The sequence below is a fragment of the Theropithecus gelada genome, chromosome 4 (assembly GCF_003255815.1).
Source record: "Theropithecus gelada isolate Dixy chromosome 4, Tgel_1.0, whole genome shotgun sequence".
In the NCBI taxonomy this organism is placed as follows: Eukaryota; Metazoa; Chordata; class Mammalia; order Primates; family Cercopithecidae; genus Theropithecus; species Theropithecus gelada.
Window position 1 is genome coordinate 29,011,805 of NC_037671.1, and position 20,071 is coordinate 29,031,875.

The following is a 20,071-nucleotide window of genomic DNA, read 5'->3' on the forward strand; positions in this document are numbered from 1 at the left end:
GATGTTTTTAAAAGTTTGAAAGTTAATATGCTCTCTGGTGTGCCGTAGGTCCCACTACTCCTATTGCCTTAAAACTCACGCAGTACACATTTGTCTTCCATCAGTCTCCTGTGGGCTTCACTTATAAGAGAACCCTTTCTACTCTTTGCTGTTCACAAGTCACCTTTTAAACAGAGCTTGTTCCCAACGCTGTTTTGTTTCGCCTTCTGCCATGTCCTTCCGGCCATCACCTACCTATCTTATCTCTTCCATTATCCACATATGTCCTCTGTATTTTTTTGAGTTTTTAAACATTTATAAGCATAAGTCCTTAGGTAGCTATGCCACTTACATAATGAACTAGAAAAGCTAACCAAAGAGAACAGGGTTGTACTCAGATATACCTTCTACAAGTTTGTATTACACATATTTACACATATTTAAAAATATATACATATTATTATTGTGCTATGTGGTTATTAGACAAACTCAATAAGCAGTTCTTATAAAGTATACTCAATGTAACTTTTATAAACTTATCATATTTTATAGTTACTCTGTTTTTATTAGCTGCTATAAACTACGTGGGCATCTTTCATGAGTCATTTTATTGTAATGTTTTTGTATCTGTTGAATGAGGAGTTAGAAGGCATCATCTTTAAGGAGCTTTACAGGTACATGTCCAGGGCTCAATAATTTTATTATTATTGCCTGCACAGATAAAACCTAAGCAGATGAAGGGGAAAGAATGAAAGTGCAGGGTGGAAGCTGCTTGAATGCTAACTGGGTCAAAGTTCTCCCAGAAAACCCCCATAAAAGAAACCTAAGAACCTACATCACTGGGACTAGTTCCTCTGGAATCCCTGAGGCCAGATAATCAGGTGAAGCTTTACTTTCTGTCCCTTTCTGGTCATGATCTTCTCCACAGTCTGCTTGGTGCCTCCTCCTCTGTGACTCTAAATTCTTAGGATCAACCCCTCTTGCATATGCACATCCACAGTGCCTGTGGGATACAGTGTGGTATGGGAAGGAAACCCTTTTCTGCCTTAATATTTTCCTGCGTGCCCCAGGCCTTGACGGAATCCTGTCTCTCCATAGTGTTGCTTTTCCAGGAGATTGATTGATTGATTGATTGATTGAGACGGGGTCTCGCTTTGTCGCCCAGGCTGGAATGCAGTAGCGTGATCTCGACTCACCAACATCCACTTCCCAGGCTCAAGTGATTCTCCCGCTTACGTCTCCTGAGTAGCTGGGAATACAGATGCGTGCCACCATGCCTGGCAAATTTTTTTATTTTTTGTAGAGACGAGGTTTCGCCATGTTGACAAGGCTGGTCTCGAACTCCAGGAATCAAGTAATCTGCCTACCTCGGCCTCCCAAAGTGCTGAGATTACAGGCGTGAGCCAAAGTGCCCGGCCTGAGTTTTCTTCTGGAATTCCTGCTGGGTTTTTGTAGTCAGTCCTCTCCTTGTTTCCCATATTGGCTCTTGCAGACCTTCCTTTTCCCCATTTCTATTTGCCACCATGTCAGACGTGACTTTTGCCACAGGATCTCTATCCTACTACAGAGGAAACCAAAGCCATCAGTAGAAATTTCACTAACATGGAATCAGATTTATGGAAGAAAAGGGGAGGAAAGTTTTGCCTTAACACTTGGAAGGGCTTCGTTTCTTTTAGTAGCTGGGAGACAGAAACATAAGAAAGTAGCTTAATAAGCTTTCAGCTGTTCACCTGATGATGTGTGAGCTGTCAGTAGTTCAAACTAGTCATTATCTTTATGAATTATGTAATAACTTAAACAATGTCATAAACCTTCAAATCAGTTTAAGCCTAAATGTGTCATATGTAATAACAAGAGCAAGAAACATACGTTATGATGAAGAGCTCTTATATTTTCTTTGGATAAAAGTCAGTAAAATATAAAAGAAAAATACATTTGCTTTGGGACTTTTAATATTTAGTCTACAAATCTAGCCACTATAGAAATCTGCTGATTAAATATGAGTTCTATTAAAATGGAAACATGCATTTTGGGGGAAAAAAGAGGGAGTGTTTTAGTTATTTTGTTTTTTACACTTGTTCATAACAAACAAAATTTTAAACAATCTTGAGGGGAACATTTTATTTCTACTTGTAACTGCATAAAGTTATGAGCTAATCTATATCATATATAGTTTGTAGCTTTATAAATTAGGAAATTCTAACAGAATAAATATGCTAATATGATGAAAATATCATAAATTACAATAGAATATATTTTAATAAAACAATTCAGAAGGAGCCAATACCCAATTTCAAAATCATATTTATTGTAAAATTAATTAGGGCAGCCAAAATATTCTAGAATTCCTTCTAATAAAACAAACGAGTGACTTTGTAAATACAGTCATACCAACAAACTTGAAGAATTATGCAGCATAAAAAGTGATTATCCCAGCACTTTGGGAGGCCGAGGTGGGCGGATCATGAGGTCAGGAGTTGGAGACCAGCCTGACCAACATGTTGAAACCCCATCTCTACTAAAAATACAAAAATAGCCGGGCGTGGTGGTGCATGCCTGTAATCCCAGCTGCTCAGGAGGTAGAGGCAGGAGAACTGCTTGAATCCAGGAGGTGGAGGTTGCGGTGAGCCAGGATTGCACCAGTACACTCCAGCCTGGGCGATAGAATGTGACTCTGTCTCAAAAAAATAAATAAATAAATAAATAAAAATAAAAGTTTTAAAAAAGTGATTATTATGAACACATAGTAATCTAGTAAAAATGGTTGCGTGAAAAAAGCAAAATGTAAAATTGAATATGTACTATAACAATATATGGAAAATATACTCAGATGTATAAAAATTAGAATGTAGAAAAGTAAATATAGCTCATCATAATTTTGTTCTGAAATTTAAAAAATATATATTTTTGAATGGATAACCTTCTTTTTATAAATGCTTACAATATAGAGCCCATGATGGTTGTTTTTTTTTTTTTTTTTTTTTTTTTTTTTTTTTTTTTTGAGACTGAGTCTGGCTCTGCCGCCCAGGCTGGAGTGCGGTGGCCGGATCTCAGCTCACTGCAAGCTCCGCCTCCCGGGTTCACGCCATTCTCCTGCCTCAGCCTCCCGAGTAGCTGGGACCACAGGCGCCCGCCACTTCGCCCGGCTAGTTTTTTGTATTTTTTAGTAGAGACGGGGTTTCACCGTGTTAGCCAGGATGGTCTCGATCTCCTGACCTCGTGATCCGCCCGTCTCGGCCTCCCAAAGTGCTGGGATTACAGGCTTGAGCCACCGCGCCCGGCCCATGATGGTTGTTAAAAGCCCCCAGGTTCAGCCTTCTCTAATTGTGTGGTCAGCCTGCTATCAACCCGAGGCCTCCCTCTGCTGGGCAAACTTGGGAACACATTGAGACATCCTTACATGTAATTCCTTCTCTTCATGTTCCTGGTGAGCGTTCTTCCCACTGGGTTTCCATACTCTTGCCCTCTTGAAGTCTTGCACCCTGACATTGCAGTGTCATCCCTCTTCCACTGAAGTCTACAACTATCAGCTTATTGTCTCTAGCAAGTCTCACTTTAGCTACAAATATCATTCTGAGTTTACCTTTCAGAAACTTTCTCCCTGAGCATTCTGGATAGACTCTAGGTGCACTAGGTGCAGTTAGAAAAAGCTCTGATTAGTTGGTGGAGCTATAGGAGGAGAGACAGTGGTGGGCTGGAGAAGGGGTCTACACGGAGAGAAACTGACTGGAAACTCAGAGAGATGATGGGGATTAAAATAATCCTATTGAATCTGCACAAATGTGTTTTATTATAATTGATCCTGAACTATGTAAAGGTAAGCTCCAGTGAGCAGTTACAGTCTGTCCCTAAGATAGACTCTTTTCGCTTTTATTTTTATTTTATTTTATTGTATTTTTTTTCTAAAGACAGGGTCTTGCTATGTTGCCCAGGGTGGTCTCAAGTGGTCCTCCTGGCATCAAATGATCCTCCTACCTCAGTCTCCCAAAGCGATAGGATTACAGGCGTGAGCTACCACACCCAAATGATTCTTTGTGTTCAAATATAGAGTCCAGCAGCAATTTTAAAGAAGTACTAAACTCTACAGCTTGGAAGATGGAATGGCGCTCACAATTCTTCCAGGCAAGCTCTGCATTCAGTGATATGGACCATAAGGCAAGCCCATAAGGGGTTAAATTACTGACAAACAATAATTTCTAAATATGAACATTTCAGGAGGAACTAAGATGGCTCCTTCCTGGAGAATAAGTTGGCCGGCTTCTCTAGTTATCAGACTGTGTCAGACGGGGAGGAAAGAACCCCTCTGTCCCAGTGAGACAGGACCCTCCAGCCCCCAAGCTCTAAGGCTTTCTGATGAGCAAATGGGATTTCCATCTTTCTAGCTTCAGGACTCATAACTACTCAGTTTATTCCCTTCAATCTGGATATTCAAGACAAAAACAGTTTATGGTGTTGTGAAGGCCCAGATTTAAATCACATATGCAAAGATATTGACATTCAGTGGAGGGTCACTTAGATTATATCCAGATGACTTCCCTAAATTTATAGCTCAAATGGTAGTTGTGGATTTTTTGCTCTTAGTTACTTGCATAGTCACTTGCCAGAGGTAATAAAGTTTTAGTGTGGTTGTGGAAAAGAATGGCCATACATTTAGGAAGAAAATTTTAATGATGATTGAAAACTGAATTAGCTTTAACATGGGAATATGCTCAGGGGACATAGGACCACAGATCTCTGTTCCTTCCTATTGCCAATTCTTTCCTTTCCCTGGTAGCATGCTTCCATTACCCATTACTTCAAAAATGTTTCTATGTCTCCAACTCCCTTGCACCATGGTCTTTACAGACACAGCCACAGCTCAATTATGGGTAAACCTTTTTCTGTGGCTACAGGAAGAGTTAAGCATGGCTGAAGCATGGTTGAGCATGACTGAAGAAAAACACCTAACCTTGAATTTTTTGATCAATATAAATTTATATCCACAGATTTTACCTGACTGATCATCGCCCACCAGTCCTACAAAGTTTGCCACATTGGTTCTGTCTCCACTTTACATACTGAGCAAATACTTATTAAGCACACACTTTGTGTTAGGCTTAAGTGTAGGTATTGAGGAGGCACTGGTGAATGAGTAGAGGCTCTGTCCTCATGGGACCTGCATGCTATTTGGCAGCTCTTTCAGACATTCTCCTCTCTCAAAGCTTTGAGCCCCTCTAAACCGCTATAAGCACCTATTTTCAGCTGCTCCCTCACTCCCCACTTCATGGGGGAAATAAAAGCCATCGTGGTAAAATGCCAACTGCCTGACAGAGCTATATTTATCATCTTTTAATTTTAATTTTTAATGACACAGTTGTACATATTTATGGGGTACTATGTGATATTTTGATACACGTATAGATTATGTAATGATCAGGAATTAGATCAGTTTTGTCTTTTTTTTTTTAGTAAAAGATAATCTTTTCTACTCTTTCAGTCCTGAAAAATGGAGGAGTGCCATATTAGGATTCCAACAGAAAAAGTTAAACCAAAAGAATATATGAAGGGCATATAATTAAGGGTTATCTACAAAGTTGTGACAGGGCTAATGGGAAGAACAAGGGGTATGAGGCAGCCCAAGATCAGCAACAGTGGTGATCCAATGTCACCCTGTGCTGATTATGAAGATTTAGTCCTTTCTATCTTTTCCAATCCCGCTTTGCTAGCCGCCTCCCCAAACTACCAATAGGAAGCACTGGAGAAAGGCTAGAGGACTAGAAGAATGTGAAAAGATTTCCCACTTTGTTTGTTGACATCCTCACAGAATGGGTTCTTCGACCTGGCAGTGGCAGTTGAATCCAGTAACAGCAGTTGGCTTCAGTTTGGAGATCTTCCATGCTCCTAAAATCAGCTTCATCATGCCTCTGTCTACAGACACATCAACATCAGTGGTCCAGCATCCACTCCTCAGAGGTCCTAGTTCTGGGGATGTCTTCAAAGAATCTTTTCCTTGTTCTCCTAACCCTGGAGGTGGTAGTTGCTTTCTGTCATTACTGTCTCTGATACTTTAGTTCCACTTTTCCATTTTCAGTCCTCTTATAACCAATTAACGACCATTCCCATAAAATTCTTTGTTCAATTTCAGTGCAATTTCTAGCTCCCAGTTACACCCTGACAGACACACCTTTAAATCTGAAGAGGCAACGGGAGGGAACCTGTAACCAGAGCCAGACCAGAGCTAGGACTGTGGAGGAAGAGCTCGGTGGGCACCGAGCAGGGGGGTGATGCAGGGAATAAGTACACTGACCTCTCTCTCCTTTGCCATCTACATTCCTGCTGGGCTGATCACTGGCCAAATCCAGCTGGTACCAGAGGGCAGGGCTGCCCAGCTAATGCCATCTATAGAAGCTGGGCTTCTGGGGCACAGAGCAAGTCAGAGACAGGCAGAACAGGGATCTGGGTTTGAACCAAACACTGAATAAACCACATCAAGGATTCTTCTATCAAGACAAATTTATATACTTGCAGCTTGATCCCATTGTTTCCCTTCTCAGATAACTGTGCACTTGTTTTTGTCTGCCCTCTTTCCTGTGACTATACCCTTCCCCTCTATTAACGTCTTATTCTATTTACACATAGCTCAGTCTTTTCCAATGGAAGAAAAAAAAAAAAAAAAAAAAGCTTTCCCTCTCCCAAATCTCCATCCAGCTGCTGACTTCTGTCTTCCAAAGCCACACTGTGGGAGAGTCAGTTACACCTCCTGCCTCTGTTCTGACAGGTGCAACACACTATAGTGAGGCTTCTGCCCCTGGTATTCCTCTGGCTCCATTATTTACAAGGTCACTAATGACTTCCTATTTCTAAATCCAGAGTGCCTTTTTAGTTATCTTCCTTGCCTTTTTGGCATCTCTAGATATCAACACTTGTCTCATTCTCATTTTTGTCTCTCCTTACAGCTCTTTCATTCATAATTCATTGTTATTCAATTGGAGTCTTGATGGTGTTAGGGAGAGGAAGCATTCTGTACTCAAAATGTTAAGCCTCAGTTTATTAGCACACCTGTATCTTGGGGCTGGGACCTTCACAAGTGTTTATAATGGTACAACTCCTCCTCCTCTTCCTCCTCCTCCTCCTCAGACCTTTGCTCCTTTCCTGGCCGCACCATTTCCAATTTATTTTCATGAAGCTCTGACCCCTGTTGACTATTTTTCCTCCCTTAACTGAGACAGAAAGCCTAGAGGAGGCTGCAGTGGGAAGAATTAACTTCTCCCAACTGGGATAAGACTCTGGCAAAGGGTTTTCCCCTTGAGAGTAGGCCTTTGTTTTGAAGAAGGTTCTGGGTGTATTTCATAATGATTCTTCTCTCCCTGCCAAAGCCACAAGAGGATCCTTCTCAGATCTTCACTGCAAGTACCTAGTGGGCTTTCTGATGCCCACAAAAGTGTGGGAGCTCCTCACTCTCATGGGAGTCCACAGTTGGCCTCCAGCTTTTTGTCAGACTTACCATTTAAATGTTCTCAAACATGAACTTCCAGGACATCACACACTCATGATTTTCTACTATCCTGCATTTGCAGTCTTTTTAGCAGATCTCTCTCCCTCTCCCTGCACCATGGGTATTGGTCATCTCAGGATCTGTCCCAGGCTTTCTACTCTTCATGCCGTTTGAGACAACAGATGATCTGATCTGCCCTTTCAGGAAGAAATGTTCCATCTACCTACTTGGTCCAGTTAAAAACCCTAGTGTCATCCTTGACCCTTCTCATCCTTACATCTAAGCTGTTGATTCTACCTCCCAATTTTCTCTCAAACACATCTATATTTCTTCAATTTCACTGCTACTTTCTTGCTCTAATTGTACATTATCTTTTTTACAATTACTGTGACATTTTCTTGCCTCCAGTTCTGCCTCACTCAGTCCATTCACTCCACAGCTAAATTTTCGATGTACACTTCTGAACTATTACTGTAGCAAAACTAATATGTAATAACTGTAATGCAGAAATATAAAATATGCAATATAAAAGAAATACATGTATAAATGATCCCAACACTGAGGAAAGAATATTGATCAATAATTAAATAATTGGCGGATAGTGAATGACAACATATAGCAAAGTATTCAGTAGGTTTTAAAAGCTGTGGGTTCAATAAATGCTCATGAAGCTTGTTCAGGGGCTTGAAAAATATGTAAATTGAACTTTTAAAGAAAAGGAATTTGAGATAAGAAAAAACATATATAACATGAAACAATATTTGTGGTGGTTTCAGGGAGGTCATGTTCTCACATTCAGGTGCCAAGGCCACTGTACATCCAGACACTGAGGCCATGGGCTTGGTCTGCAACCTTCATGACGGCCTTGTAGATTTGAAACTGAACTCCAAGGAGCAGTTGTGCTGTGAGTTCCAGGGTTTGGGGACAGAGGAAACACCATTCCTTGGAAGTCTAACTTCCTTGAGAGGTGTCCCTTAGACATCTAGTGTCCTGTGTTAAGGAGGTCCTTATGCTCTGGGGAAGGAGCCCCTTCTTGATTGATGGGGTAATATTTTTTAAACAAGGAACTGTACCCATATCTGGGCATGAAGCCAGAGAAATCCCTGAGGGCAGGGCCAGGGCTCTCAAAGATTTTCAGGGAGATTCCCAGCCTTTTTAAGTCTTGTCTATTCTTTTTTTTTTTCTCTAACTGGCCACTTTGTATATATGGAGGTTATTGATTTTTTTGCTTTTATGTCCTGATACTAAACTATTCATTTTTCAGTTATTTGAATTATCTACATCGATTATTTGAATTTTTTTTTTGTTTGTTTTTGAGACGAAGTCTTGCTCTGTTGCCCAGGGTGGGGTGCAGTAACAGGAACTTGGCTCACTGCAACCTCTGCCTCCTGGGTTCAAGCGATTCTCCTGCCTCAGCCTCCTGATTAGCTGGAATTACAGGCGCCCGCCACCACACCCAGCTAAGTTTTGTATTTTTACTAGAGACGAGGTTTCGCCATGTTGGCCAGGCTGGTCTCAAACTCCTGACCTCAGGTTATCCACCCACCTCGGCCTCCCAAAGTGCTGGTATTACAGACGTGAGCTACCGCACTTGGCCTTTGAATTTTCTACATATATGACTTCTACGAAGAAAACTATAATGTATTACTCAGAGAAATTAAACAGGAAAACTAATGGAGGAGTATATTTACAGTTGAAGTGGTCAATATTTTAAAGGTATTAATTGTCCCCAAACTGAGCTACAAATCCATTGTAATCCTAATCAGATTCCCAATAAGCTTTATGATAGAAATTGACAAACAGGGTTCAAATTTAATATACAAATCCAAGGACCCAAGAATAATCAGTGCATTCTTTAAAAATAACAAGACAGAGCCGCTGCTCTATTAAATATCAAAACTGATAAAATGACAATAATCAGGATTGTGTTGTCCAAAAATAGACAAACAAATGAATGGAACAGGCTTAAACAAATATGGACATTGATTTACATCTAAAGTGGCACCATACAACCGTGGTGAAAGGACTCTTGTAAATAAATGGCATGAGACAATTGTATATCCTTTTAAACAGAAAAAGAACAAAAAGGAAAAAACCAAAGAAACTTGACCCCCTACTTCACACTATACACAAAAAACAATTCCAGGGGAACTAAACATGAAAAGCAAAATAAAGCTTATAACAGTATATGGTAAAAAATTAATCTTACCCAAAAAGAGGTCTAGCCTTTGCCCTCAGCTACTGGGAGATGAATTTTAGACCCTTGAAATGTCCTCCCTGATGAGCGTGTCTTTGTTTACCTGGAGGTTTTGACTACCACACAGTCAACAATGTGATTTATAATAGGAACTTTCAGCCACACAGTATCAGCTCTACCTGTGGAGGTAGACTAAAAGATCAGCCATGTGAGCAGTCAACCATGGCAGGCCACTAAAACTGCACACTGAGGCTCAGGTGGGTGAGCTTCCTTGACTGGCAGATACAGTTATCCTGTATCTAGTCTCTACATGGTTTTAGTTCCTTGTGGTCTACTGCAGTCCAAAAATAATAAATGGTAAATTTCAGAAATAAACATTCACCTAACTTTTATACAGTATATTATTAACAATTCTATTTTATTGTTATTAATCTCTTACTGTGCCTAATTTATAAATTAAGCTTTATCATAGCTATGTATGTGTAGGAAAAAAACAGTTATATAGAGTTCAGTACTATCTATGGTTTCAGGTATCCACTGGGGATCCCGGAACATATCTTTTGTGCATAAGTGGGGACTGCTCTGTCCTTCATGTGTATTGTCACACATTAATGCTGGGAAAGTAATACTGTTCATGATATTACTGGGAGAAGACAACTGGAAGCTCATATTTGGAACTTGCCTGGATTGTGCCTATATTAGTTTCCTAGGGCTGCTGTAACAAAGAGCCAGAAGCTAGGGTGGCTTAAAACAACAAATACATTCTCTTGCAGTTCTGGAAGCTAGAAATCTGACATGAAGGTATCATTAGATCTCTGCTTCCTCTGAAGTCTGTAGGAAAATCCTTCCTTGACTCTTCCTAGCTTCTCGTACTTGCTGGCAACCTTTGACATTCCTTGGCCTGCAGCTGCATAACTGCAGTCTCTGCCTGTGTGTGTCTGTCTGTCTTCACATGACCACCTTAGAAGAATACTAGTTCTATTTAAATATATATATATATACACACACACACACACACACACACACTACTTCTTATAAGTCACCAGCCCATCATACTATAATATAACCTCATCTTAACTAATTATATCTGCAACAATCCTATTTCCAAATAAGGCCACAATTCTGAGGTACTGGGAGTTGGGACTTTAAACATATCTTCTGGGGACAAGGGAGATCTGCATACAATTCGATCCATAATACTGCCCTGGGTGTTTCTTTCCTCAGCTGATTTTAATTTGTATTCCTTGTTTCCCCTTTTCAACTATTACAAACAATGAATTTTGCTGTGTATGTGTCTTGGTATATATGTGCACACATATCTGCTGTTTGGCTGTTTGTATACCTAAGAGTGAAATTGTTGGGTCAAATGCTAAAATCTTTTTAAAGGTAGTTGTATAATTTTACATGCATTGGAATGACATATAATAAGCTATATATCCTATAATAAATTGTAAGCATGAGGCTAACAGCTTCAGCAAGTTCTGTGAGTCCTTTTAGCAAATTACTAACCTAAGGTTGATTGGGAACCACAGACCTCCCAACTTACAATTGGCATTAGAAGTGAGAGTAGTCTTGAGAACTAATTTCACAAGAAGGTATTATAAAATAAGATCTTCATGACCTTGAAATAGAAAATGATTTTTTAAACAAGATACAAAAAAGCTTGGGCATAAAAGGGCACTGTGATTAATTCGAGTACATTAAATTAATGACTCTGATGCATCATGAGATATCATTGGTTGGATGCAGTGGTGGCTCCTAGCACTTTGGGAGGCCAAGGTCGATGGATTGCTTGAGCCCAGGAGTTTGAGATCAGGTTGGGCAACAGCATCATCTCTACAAAAAAAATACAAAGACTATTAGCTGGGCATGGTGGCCCGCACATATAGTCCCACCTACTAGGGAGGATGAAGTGGGAGGATTGCTTGATTCTGGGAAGTGGAGGCTGCAGTGAGCTGTGATTGTGCCACTGCACGCCAGCCTCAGTGACAGAGTGAAGACAAGTTACAGAGGAAACACCTGCAACACATAAAATGGACAAAGGGCTCGTGAGCAAAATTTAAAAACTTAAAACAGGAAAGACAGGCCAGGTTCAGTGGCTCACACCAGTAATTTCAGCATTTTGGGAGGCCAAGGCGGGTGGATCACCTGAGGTCAGGAGTTAGAGACCAGCCTGGCCAACATGGTGAAACCCTGTCTCTACCAAAAATACAAAAATTAGCAGGGCATGGTGGTATACACCTGTAGTCCCAGCTACTTGGGAGGAGGAGAATTTCTTGAACCCATGAGGTGGAGGTTGCAGTGAGCTGAGACAGTGCCACTGCACTCCAGCCTGGGTGACACAGCAAGACTCCATCTCAAAAAAAAAAAAAAAAAAAAAGACAAAAAGACGGCTATCTTAAACCAGCAAGAAAAAACACAATCTGTTTGGACTAAATTGTGTTCCCCCAAAATTGATGTTGAAACTCTAATACCCAATGTGACTATATTTGGAGATAGGGATTTGGGGACTTTATGGAGATAATTAAGGTTAAATGAGGTCATAAGAGTGGACCAGTGGTCTGATAGATCTGGTGTCCTTATAAGAAAAGGAAGAGACATGAGATCATTTTATGGGCATATGAAGAGGCCACATGAGGACACAAAAGGTGACTGCTGTGGTTTGAATATGAGATGACATCTCACATCTGCCATGAGATGACATAGTAAGAAGGCCCTTGCCAGAGGTGGGCCCCTTGACCACGGGCTTTATAGCCACCAGAATTGTAAGAAATAAATCTGTATTCTTTATAAATTACTTGGTCTCCGGTATTCTGTTCAGCACCAAACAATCTAAGACAGCAACTATCTTCAGGTCAATAAGAGAGCCCTCACTAGAAACTGAATCTCTTGGCGCCTCGATTTAGGATTTCTGGCCTGGCCTCTAGAACTGTGAGATAATAAATTCCTTTTGTTTAAGCTACCTAGTCTGGTATTTTTGTTATGGCAGCCCAAGTAGACAGATACACAATCCAAATAAGAAAAATGGGCAAAAGATGTAAAATAAAACCATAATGAGATACTACTGCACATCTATCTGCCACAATGGATAACATCTTCAAAAGACTAACAATTTTAATTGGAAAAAAAATATTGGAAAGTATATGGAAGAATAAGAATTCCCAGCTAGATTCCATCAACATTAGGTTTGTGAGGTTCATCCATGTTTTTTTGTTTTTTGTTTTTTTTTTTTTTTTTGAGACGGAGTCTGGCTCTGCCGCCCAGGCTGGAGTGCAGTGACCGGATCTCGGCTCACTGCAAGCTCCGCCTCCCGGGTTCACGCCATTCTCCTGCCTCAGCCTCCCGAGTAGCTGGGACTTCAGGCGCCCGCCACCTCGACTGGCTAATTTTTTGTATTTTTTAGTAGAGACGGGGTTTCACCGTGTCAGCCAGGATGGTCTCGATCTCCCGACCTCGTGATCCGCCCGTCTCGGCCTCCCAAAGTGCTGGGATTACAGGCTTGAGCCACCGCGCCCGGCGGTTCATCCATGTCTATAACTGTGGTTTTAATTTTCATTTCATCGCATGTAAACCTAAATCACCACTTTCAAAAAGAGTTTAGCATTTGGCCCAACAATTCCTCTCCTAGCTATACAAAGTATGTATTCATATATATACTAAGACACATACACAGGAATATTCACAGTATTGTTTATGTTAGCTGAAAAAAAGGAAGCAAATATGCATCAACAGTAGACACCTAAATTGTTGCACACTCATAAAATGGAATATTATATAACAATAAAAATGAATTGAAGTTATACACAGCAACACAGATGAATCTGTTCAAACCTAATGTTCTGGAGTGAAAGATGTCAGGTACATAGGATTACATATGTTTTATTTCCATTTTATATGTTTCAAAAACAGGCATACTAAATTACAGCATTAGAAATCAAAATAGGGGTTATGTTTAGGGCAGATGGAGTGATATGTGACTGGAAGCAAGCATCAGCGGCTCTGGGAGGATTGGCTGATTTTCTGTTTCTTTTTACTTGTGTGGCAATTATTATGGTGTTCACTTTGTGTTCATTTATTGAGCTTTGCATTTTTGTTTTGCTATGATTTTCTGTTTATATGTTATGCTTCTCAGTTTAAAGAATGTTGAAATCTTCTAATAAGAAAAATTTTTTTCCATGAGAAGGATTTTAAGCACCTGGAATCAATTTTAAAATCTCCAATTTGCTATATGTAGGTTTATGGACTGCTTAACTGCTACTCACTTTTCCTTCATTTATCAATATTGAAATATGAAATTAAAATAATGACTGTGGCAAAATTACGGACTATGTGGCATATTAACAACTTTATAAATAAAAGAATAAATCAACTCACCTGGGAGTTGTTACTGTCATTGACCTAATGCTATTTCCCATGGTACTCCTTCTCCCCATTGAGAGACATGAGATACTGCAGATTTATGGGTCACTTTCAACATGTCTCCTTCAGGCCTCATTTTAGAGAAGCATACCATCATGAGGTTCTATACAGGCAGGATCTAGGCTTGTCTCCTTGAACCTTGCATTCCCTCTCAAGAGCCAACCAATAAGTGAATGATCCTATAAAAAACACAGAAACATAGAGAATAGTAGCAGAAAGTGGACGCTTACCAAACCCATTTTCTCTTTCTCTAAGCATGGAATAAGAATAACTTATCCTCCTCCCTTGGAGTTAGGAGTTCTTATGTAGTAAGGGAAGCAGAGTGACCTTCAGGAGAGTTTGGAAGAGGGAGTGATAAATCAGTTTAAAGATAGCACCCAGTGATTCTTAGATAACAACTTATTCCACTTTCCTTCTCACTCTTTTGCATTGACCATGGCTTAGAATATATTTGAGGAAAAGCATCATGTCCATAAGGTATTATTGCCCTTTAAAGCTGATGGGGGGTACTATGGATGGTACTCAGAGTAGGACAGAGGTGGTCTCTACAGAATTTTCTCTGATAAAACAAAAACTAAATGACTTCCGAGGCTTCTGTAGCTCTAAGCATTCCACAATTCTTTGGAAAGCTGGAATCTAAAATTGCCTTAAAATTAAAAGATAAGAACAATAAGGGTGTACAGTCTTTACCATATTTATATAGAATCATCAGTCTTCAGTGTGATATTGGTGCTTGAACCGACAGAAAGACTGATGAAACAGAAGACAAAGTTCAGGTCTGGCGCCATGGCTCACACCTGTAATCCCAGCACTTTGGGAGGCCGAGGTGGCCAGATCACTTGAGGTCAGGAGTTTGAGACCAGTCTGGACAACATGGTGAAACCCCATCTCCACTAAAAATAAAAAATTAGCCGGGCATGGTGGCAGGCACCTGTAATCCCAGCTTCTCGGGAGACCGGAGGCATGAGAATCGCTTGAACTCAGGAAGCGAAGGTTGCAGCTGAGGTCATGCCACTGTACTCCATCATGGGCGACAGAGCGAGACTCTGTATAAATAAATAAATAAATAAAATAATAAAATACAACCTAACAATCTCAGCCCTGGAATTCTATTCAATTGCACCATGTTCAGCAGTGGTAACTGGAAACATCAATGCTTATCAATAAGAAATGGATGAATAACTTATGCTACTCCATGTAAAGGATTTCTTTTTTCATGACAGGGTTTTAGACATGTTTGGTTAAGAGAAAAGCAACATGCAGAAGTGTATATAACATCATTGTACAAAATTTTTATTATTTTTGTTTTGAGACTGGGTCTCATTCTGTCACCCAGGCTTGAGTGCAGTGGCAGCACGATCTCTGCTCACTGCAGCCTCTACCTCCCAGGTTCCAGTCATCCTCCCACCCCAGCCTCCCAAGTAGCTGGGACTACAGGTGTGTGCCACCGGTCCTGGCTAATTTTTTGTATTTTTTGTCAAGACAGGATTTCACCATGTTGCCCAGGCTGGTCTTGAACTCCTGAGCTCAAGCAATCTGCCTACTCGGCTTCCCAAAGTGCTGGGATTACAGGCGTGAGCCACTGCGCCCAACCTTTTTTTGTTTTTTAAATTAATAACCCTAATCAAAAGACAAAACAATTATGCATACAGAACCAGGCACAGTGACTGTAGTCCCAACACTTTGGGAGGCCGATGATCGCTTGAGGCCATTTCTAGACCAGCCTGGACAATATGGTGAGACTATCTCTACAAAAAATAAAAATAAAAAATTAGCCCAGCGTGGTGGTGTGTCCATGCAATCCCAGTTACTCTGGATGCCAAGGCTGCAGGATAGCTTGAATCCAGGAGTTGGAGGTTACAGTGGGCTGTGATTATGCCACTGCAGTCCAGCCTGGGCAACAGACTGAGACCCAGTCTCAAAAGATAACGTTTATTTAAAAAAAAAAAAAAAAAAAAAAAACAAAAAACTATGCATGTATATAGATAGGTGTATGTAAAATACTTAGTTCAAAGAAAAACATGTATATTTCTCACAGAAATAGGTGAGAATTTTTTTTTTTTTTTTTTAAAGAAAAACAGGTAGCTACATATTAGTTTGAGGAAGGGGGAACAGGGATGTGATGTGCCTGTATCCCTAACTTTAGACGATGGAAGGAGCTAAGCAAAACAATTGAAAAAAGACCGACCGTTTGAAAAATACAACTAATTATTAACTCATATGCACACACGCAAAAATAAACTTTTAGAATTGAGCTGCACTAAGTGAATAAACTTGGCTCATCATATACTCTTTTTGTCAGATGTAAACAAAAAAGTTCAGTTATTAAAATTGAACCCCAGAATTAAAATTGCAAAAGCTTAAAGGGGCAGTTCTCAGAAAAAGATCTTCAGTATTGAATGTGTGGGCTCCACCAGGGTTGAAAATCCTGCACGATTGATGAAACACGATCCAGTTAAGCATAGTAATTTTCAAATATTATCCAATCAGGTCGCTACTGTTTCTAAAAACAGAGAAACCGAGCAAGGGCTTTAGAGTTGCAGCTCTAAAACTCCATTGCAACTAAGCTCCTTTGTCCTGATGAGGGCCTAAACCAAGTCGACAGCCTGTAAGTGCACCCATGGTAAAGCGCTGCGCAAAGCAAGAGCATTTTGGGTTTCAAAGCTTTGTCATGATGGCGCTGCAGAAAGCGAGCGAGCTAGGCCTACCTGGTGGGGCTTTCAGAGGACGCCAACGTGGGCACCAGTCACGCCAGAAGGGTCACCGTCATTCCCAAGGACAGACACCTCTCTAGCCACTCCTGCGGAGAGGGCGTGATTAAGCCATGAATTTTGCCTACTATCCCAGAAGCATTTCTTAGGACCACCCAATTTCGGAAAAGGCTACTTTAGCAATATTGACCCAAGAACGCAATGTCCGCACTTTAACCTTGCATAATAAAAAAGCCTCAAGCCTGGGACTAGGCTTCAACCTTGGTTCGTTACAGTTATGACTAATTAGCTTGGGGTCGTGAGATGCGGGACTTCGGGCTACTTTAAAAAAAAAAAAAAAAGCAAAAAACAGGTGATCTAAAATTCGACTTTAACTCGGTGCATTTGAATTCACCTTGCTATCGTTGATAGCCTCATCTGGCAAGAATTTACTCCTCAACCTATGTTAAAGTTCCTATTGACTCTCCAAGTGATTCTAATATAAATGAGGGCGTATTGCATTTGCTTGGGGAATTTCATCTGTGTACTACAGCTCTTTTCCCGAAGAGTGTAGGTGGCTCTTAAAAGAGCCGTTGGGTTAGTAGAAGTTTCCAACCGAATTTACTTTTTCTTGGGTGCCGCTTTCTTGGGTTTGGCAGTCTTTGGCTTCGTCACCTTAGCCTTGGCCGCCTTGGGTTTTATGGCCTTAGTTTTAGCAGGGCTTTTAGCTACTTTCTTGGGTTTTACAGCTTTGGGTTTTTTGGGACTCTTAGAGGATTTCCTTGTTGCCGCAGACTTTTTAGCATTTTTTGGAGTCTTGACGTTCTTTTTGCTAACCCCCGTGGCCTTTCTGGGCTTTTTAGACGCACCCGTTGCCTTGGTTTTTGCAGCCACCCTTGAAGCGCCAGGCTTGGTTTCCACGGAGGATGCCTTCTTGTTGAGTTTGAAGGAACCCGAGGCGCCGGTGCCCTTCGTCTGCACCAACGTTCCCTTGCTTACCAGGCTCTTAATACCCAGCTTAATGCGGCTGTTGTTCTTCTCCACATCGTAGCCTGCGGCCGCCAGCGCCTTTTTAAGGGCAGCCAACGACACACCACCACGCTCCTTGGAGAAGGAAGCAGCCTGCACGATCAGCTCTGACACGGAAGGGCCAGCAGGCTTTTTCTTAGCGGCCACCGCAACCTTAGCAGGTTTCTTTGCCTTCCTGCTAGCTGAAGGTTTCTCAGGAGCAGCAGAAGCGGCGGGAGCGGGAGGCGCCGTTTCGGACATGGCGACTAATACAGCACACCAAGTAAACTGGTATAAACCTGACCAAGCAGGATGCGGAAAAAAAGGCCCCGACTCAGCCTATTTATAGGGTGGGACTGCGCAGTGATTGGTGCCCGTCAGTGCCCGCCCCTCGCACCCTAGCGCCCCCTGCGCTCTGCAGAGAGTTTCCCCCAGTCTCAGAGAGCACCTGGGGGCCTCTAAGGCCTATGGTCCCGCTCCCCTCAACGCAAGCAAACACACCGAAAAAGCCGCTCCGATTGCCTCATTGTGAAGGAAATTGTAGGCCGACTGCCGCCCAGTAACATCAGAGGGTGCCGCTTGTCTCTCAAAAAGCAGCTCTTTTTTAGGGAGTAGGTTGATGGGGAGCGGTTTGCAAATGCAGCCCCACAAGCATCCAAGGAGTTTTATTAGAAATTTTTAGAGGTCCGTTGCCAGAGATGTTAGTTTTTAATTTGCAAGAAATGTAAAATACAGTGTTTGAATAGTTGGGGAGGAAGAGGAAAGTGCGGGTTTTAGGCCTTGTTAGGGCTAGTAGTCATCAACTCGATTACATTTTCTGGCAATGTTTTAGAGCGATGTGTCTCGCGAATACCTTTCACGTCAAAGAAGAATGAATCGTAGACAACACCAGAATTCACTAACGCTGCAATTAATACTCAAACTGCAAGTGTGGAAACGTTTCTGCACTTGTAACTTACTTCCACAGTCCAATGTGGGATGCACTTCAGGAATTTCCAATGCCCTTTTCATCCATACAACATGCCCCAAATGGGTGTTAAGGTTTACAACCTGTGTTCCATGTCAGCACATGCAATGAGCGCACCATGACATGGTCAACTCATTGTTTTATTCAACAAAGATTTATGGGCCTCACAAACCTGCGAAAGGCGTTAAATGCTGGGTCCAAGAAACTGGTTCCCCGACAGGCATTCTGCTGGGGAGTTAAGTCTCCTTAGTGTGAAAACAAACGGTAAGTGTAAGCACACCCTGGGGATAAGATTTTATGGTAACCTCTCTTTAGCTTGTTTGTGGCTGTTAAGAGCATTTCAAATTATCAATAAGCTAAAACGATCTCACATTGCCAATCAGAGACTCAGCTAACGGGAGAACAAAAAAACTATTAAATCGACATCCACTTCTACAATCCTATTCTGGATAACCCCCTAACACAGCGGAGAGTGAGGGAATGCGGTCTATTTCCGTTCGTGCTGTTGTAGTTTTTAAATAAGTCCGAACTGTGCTAAGTAACCTGAGCTTTTTCCCTTTTTCTTCAAACAATGTGTCAACCAAATAATGTAGTAGTCCCAGATAACTATTGTACCCATCTTCTTTACCAGTGTTTCCTACGTCTATTTTATTGAGAAGTCACGCATTCAAATATTTCACGTAATTTCTTAAAATTTGGAAAATAACATTTGGAAACTATACATCTTGGTTTGACGGCTAGTCAGTTATGAAACACAGGTATACAAAATTGGAAGGTTTTTGTAAGTAAACCCTTTATGAAAGATATAAACCTTTCTTAATGTGATAAGCGAGGTATCTGAAAAAAACGCAACTTTTAAAAAGGAAATACTCCGAATTATCTGATTCAGGAGCTTCCACTTTAAATAATGGGTTCTGCCTCCCTTGTTTCCATTGGGTTAAACTGGCTTCAAATAAAATGGGAACGCTCCATGCAAATAAAGGATGATAGATCTGCTTTCTAAATGGCTGTTCAAGAAAATAGCGTAAACCAATCAAAAGATAGAAAGTGGCCTGTCTCCTGTGAATTTAAAAAGGTCACAATCCACTTTTTAGTGTTTTGAGACTTTTAAAATGATTACATTAGCGCTTGGCAGTGCTAAATTATGTTCCTTGCGGACTACCATCCAGTTTCTCTTGGGCCAAGTCCACCTCCTGCTCCGCAAGAGCAACAATTCCCAGCTGGTGGTACCTGGCGGCAGTGCTGGAGAAACGCCATTTATTGACTGGCAGAGTACACTTAGGCTTAGAAAACAAAAGCTGCAGAACACTGCAAATTTAGGATTCAAAGAGCATAAT

At 41.1% G+C, this 20,071-nt stretch overlaps 1 protein-coding gene across 1 annotated transcript; it reads right to left on the reverse strand.

Moving 5' to 3' along the window:
• Window positions 1-17,324: 17,324 nt before the first annotated feature.
• Window positions 17,325-18,262, reverse strand: LOC112623504 (histone H1.1). The gene has a single exon (XM_025384008.1). The coding sequence runs from the start codon at window positions 18,026-18,028 to the stop codon at window positions 17,381-17,383; it is 648 nt and encodes a 215-aa protein (XP_025239793.1). The 5' UTR covers window positions 18,029-18,262; the 3' UTR covers window positions 17,325-17,380.
• Window positions 18,263-20,071: the final 1,809 nt, after the last annotated feature.

Bases quoted from the DNA above. Each gene is read 5' to 3' on its own strand.
- LOC112623504 (XM_025384008.1), bottom strand. From the start codon at position 18,028: ATGTCCGAAACGGCGCCTCCCGCTCCCGCCGCTTCTGCTGCTCCTGAG.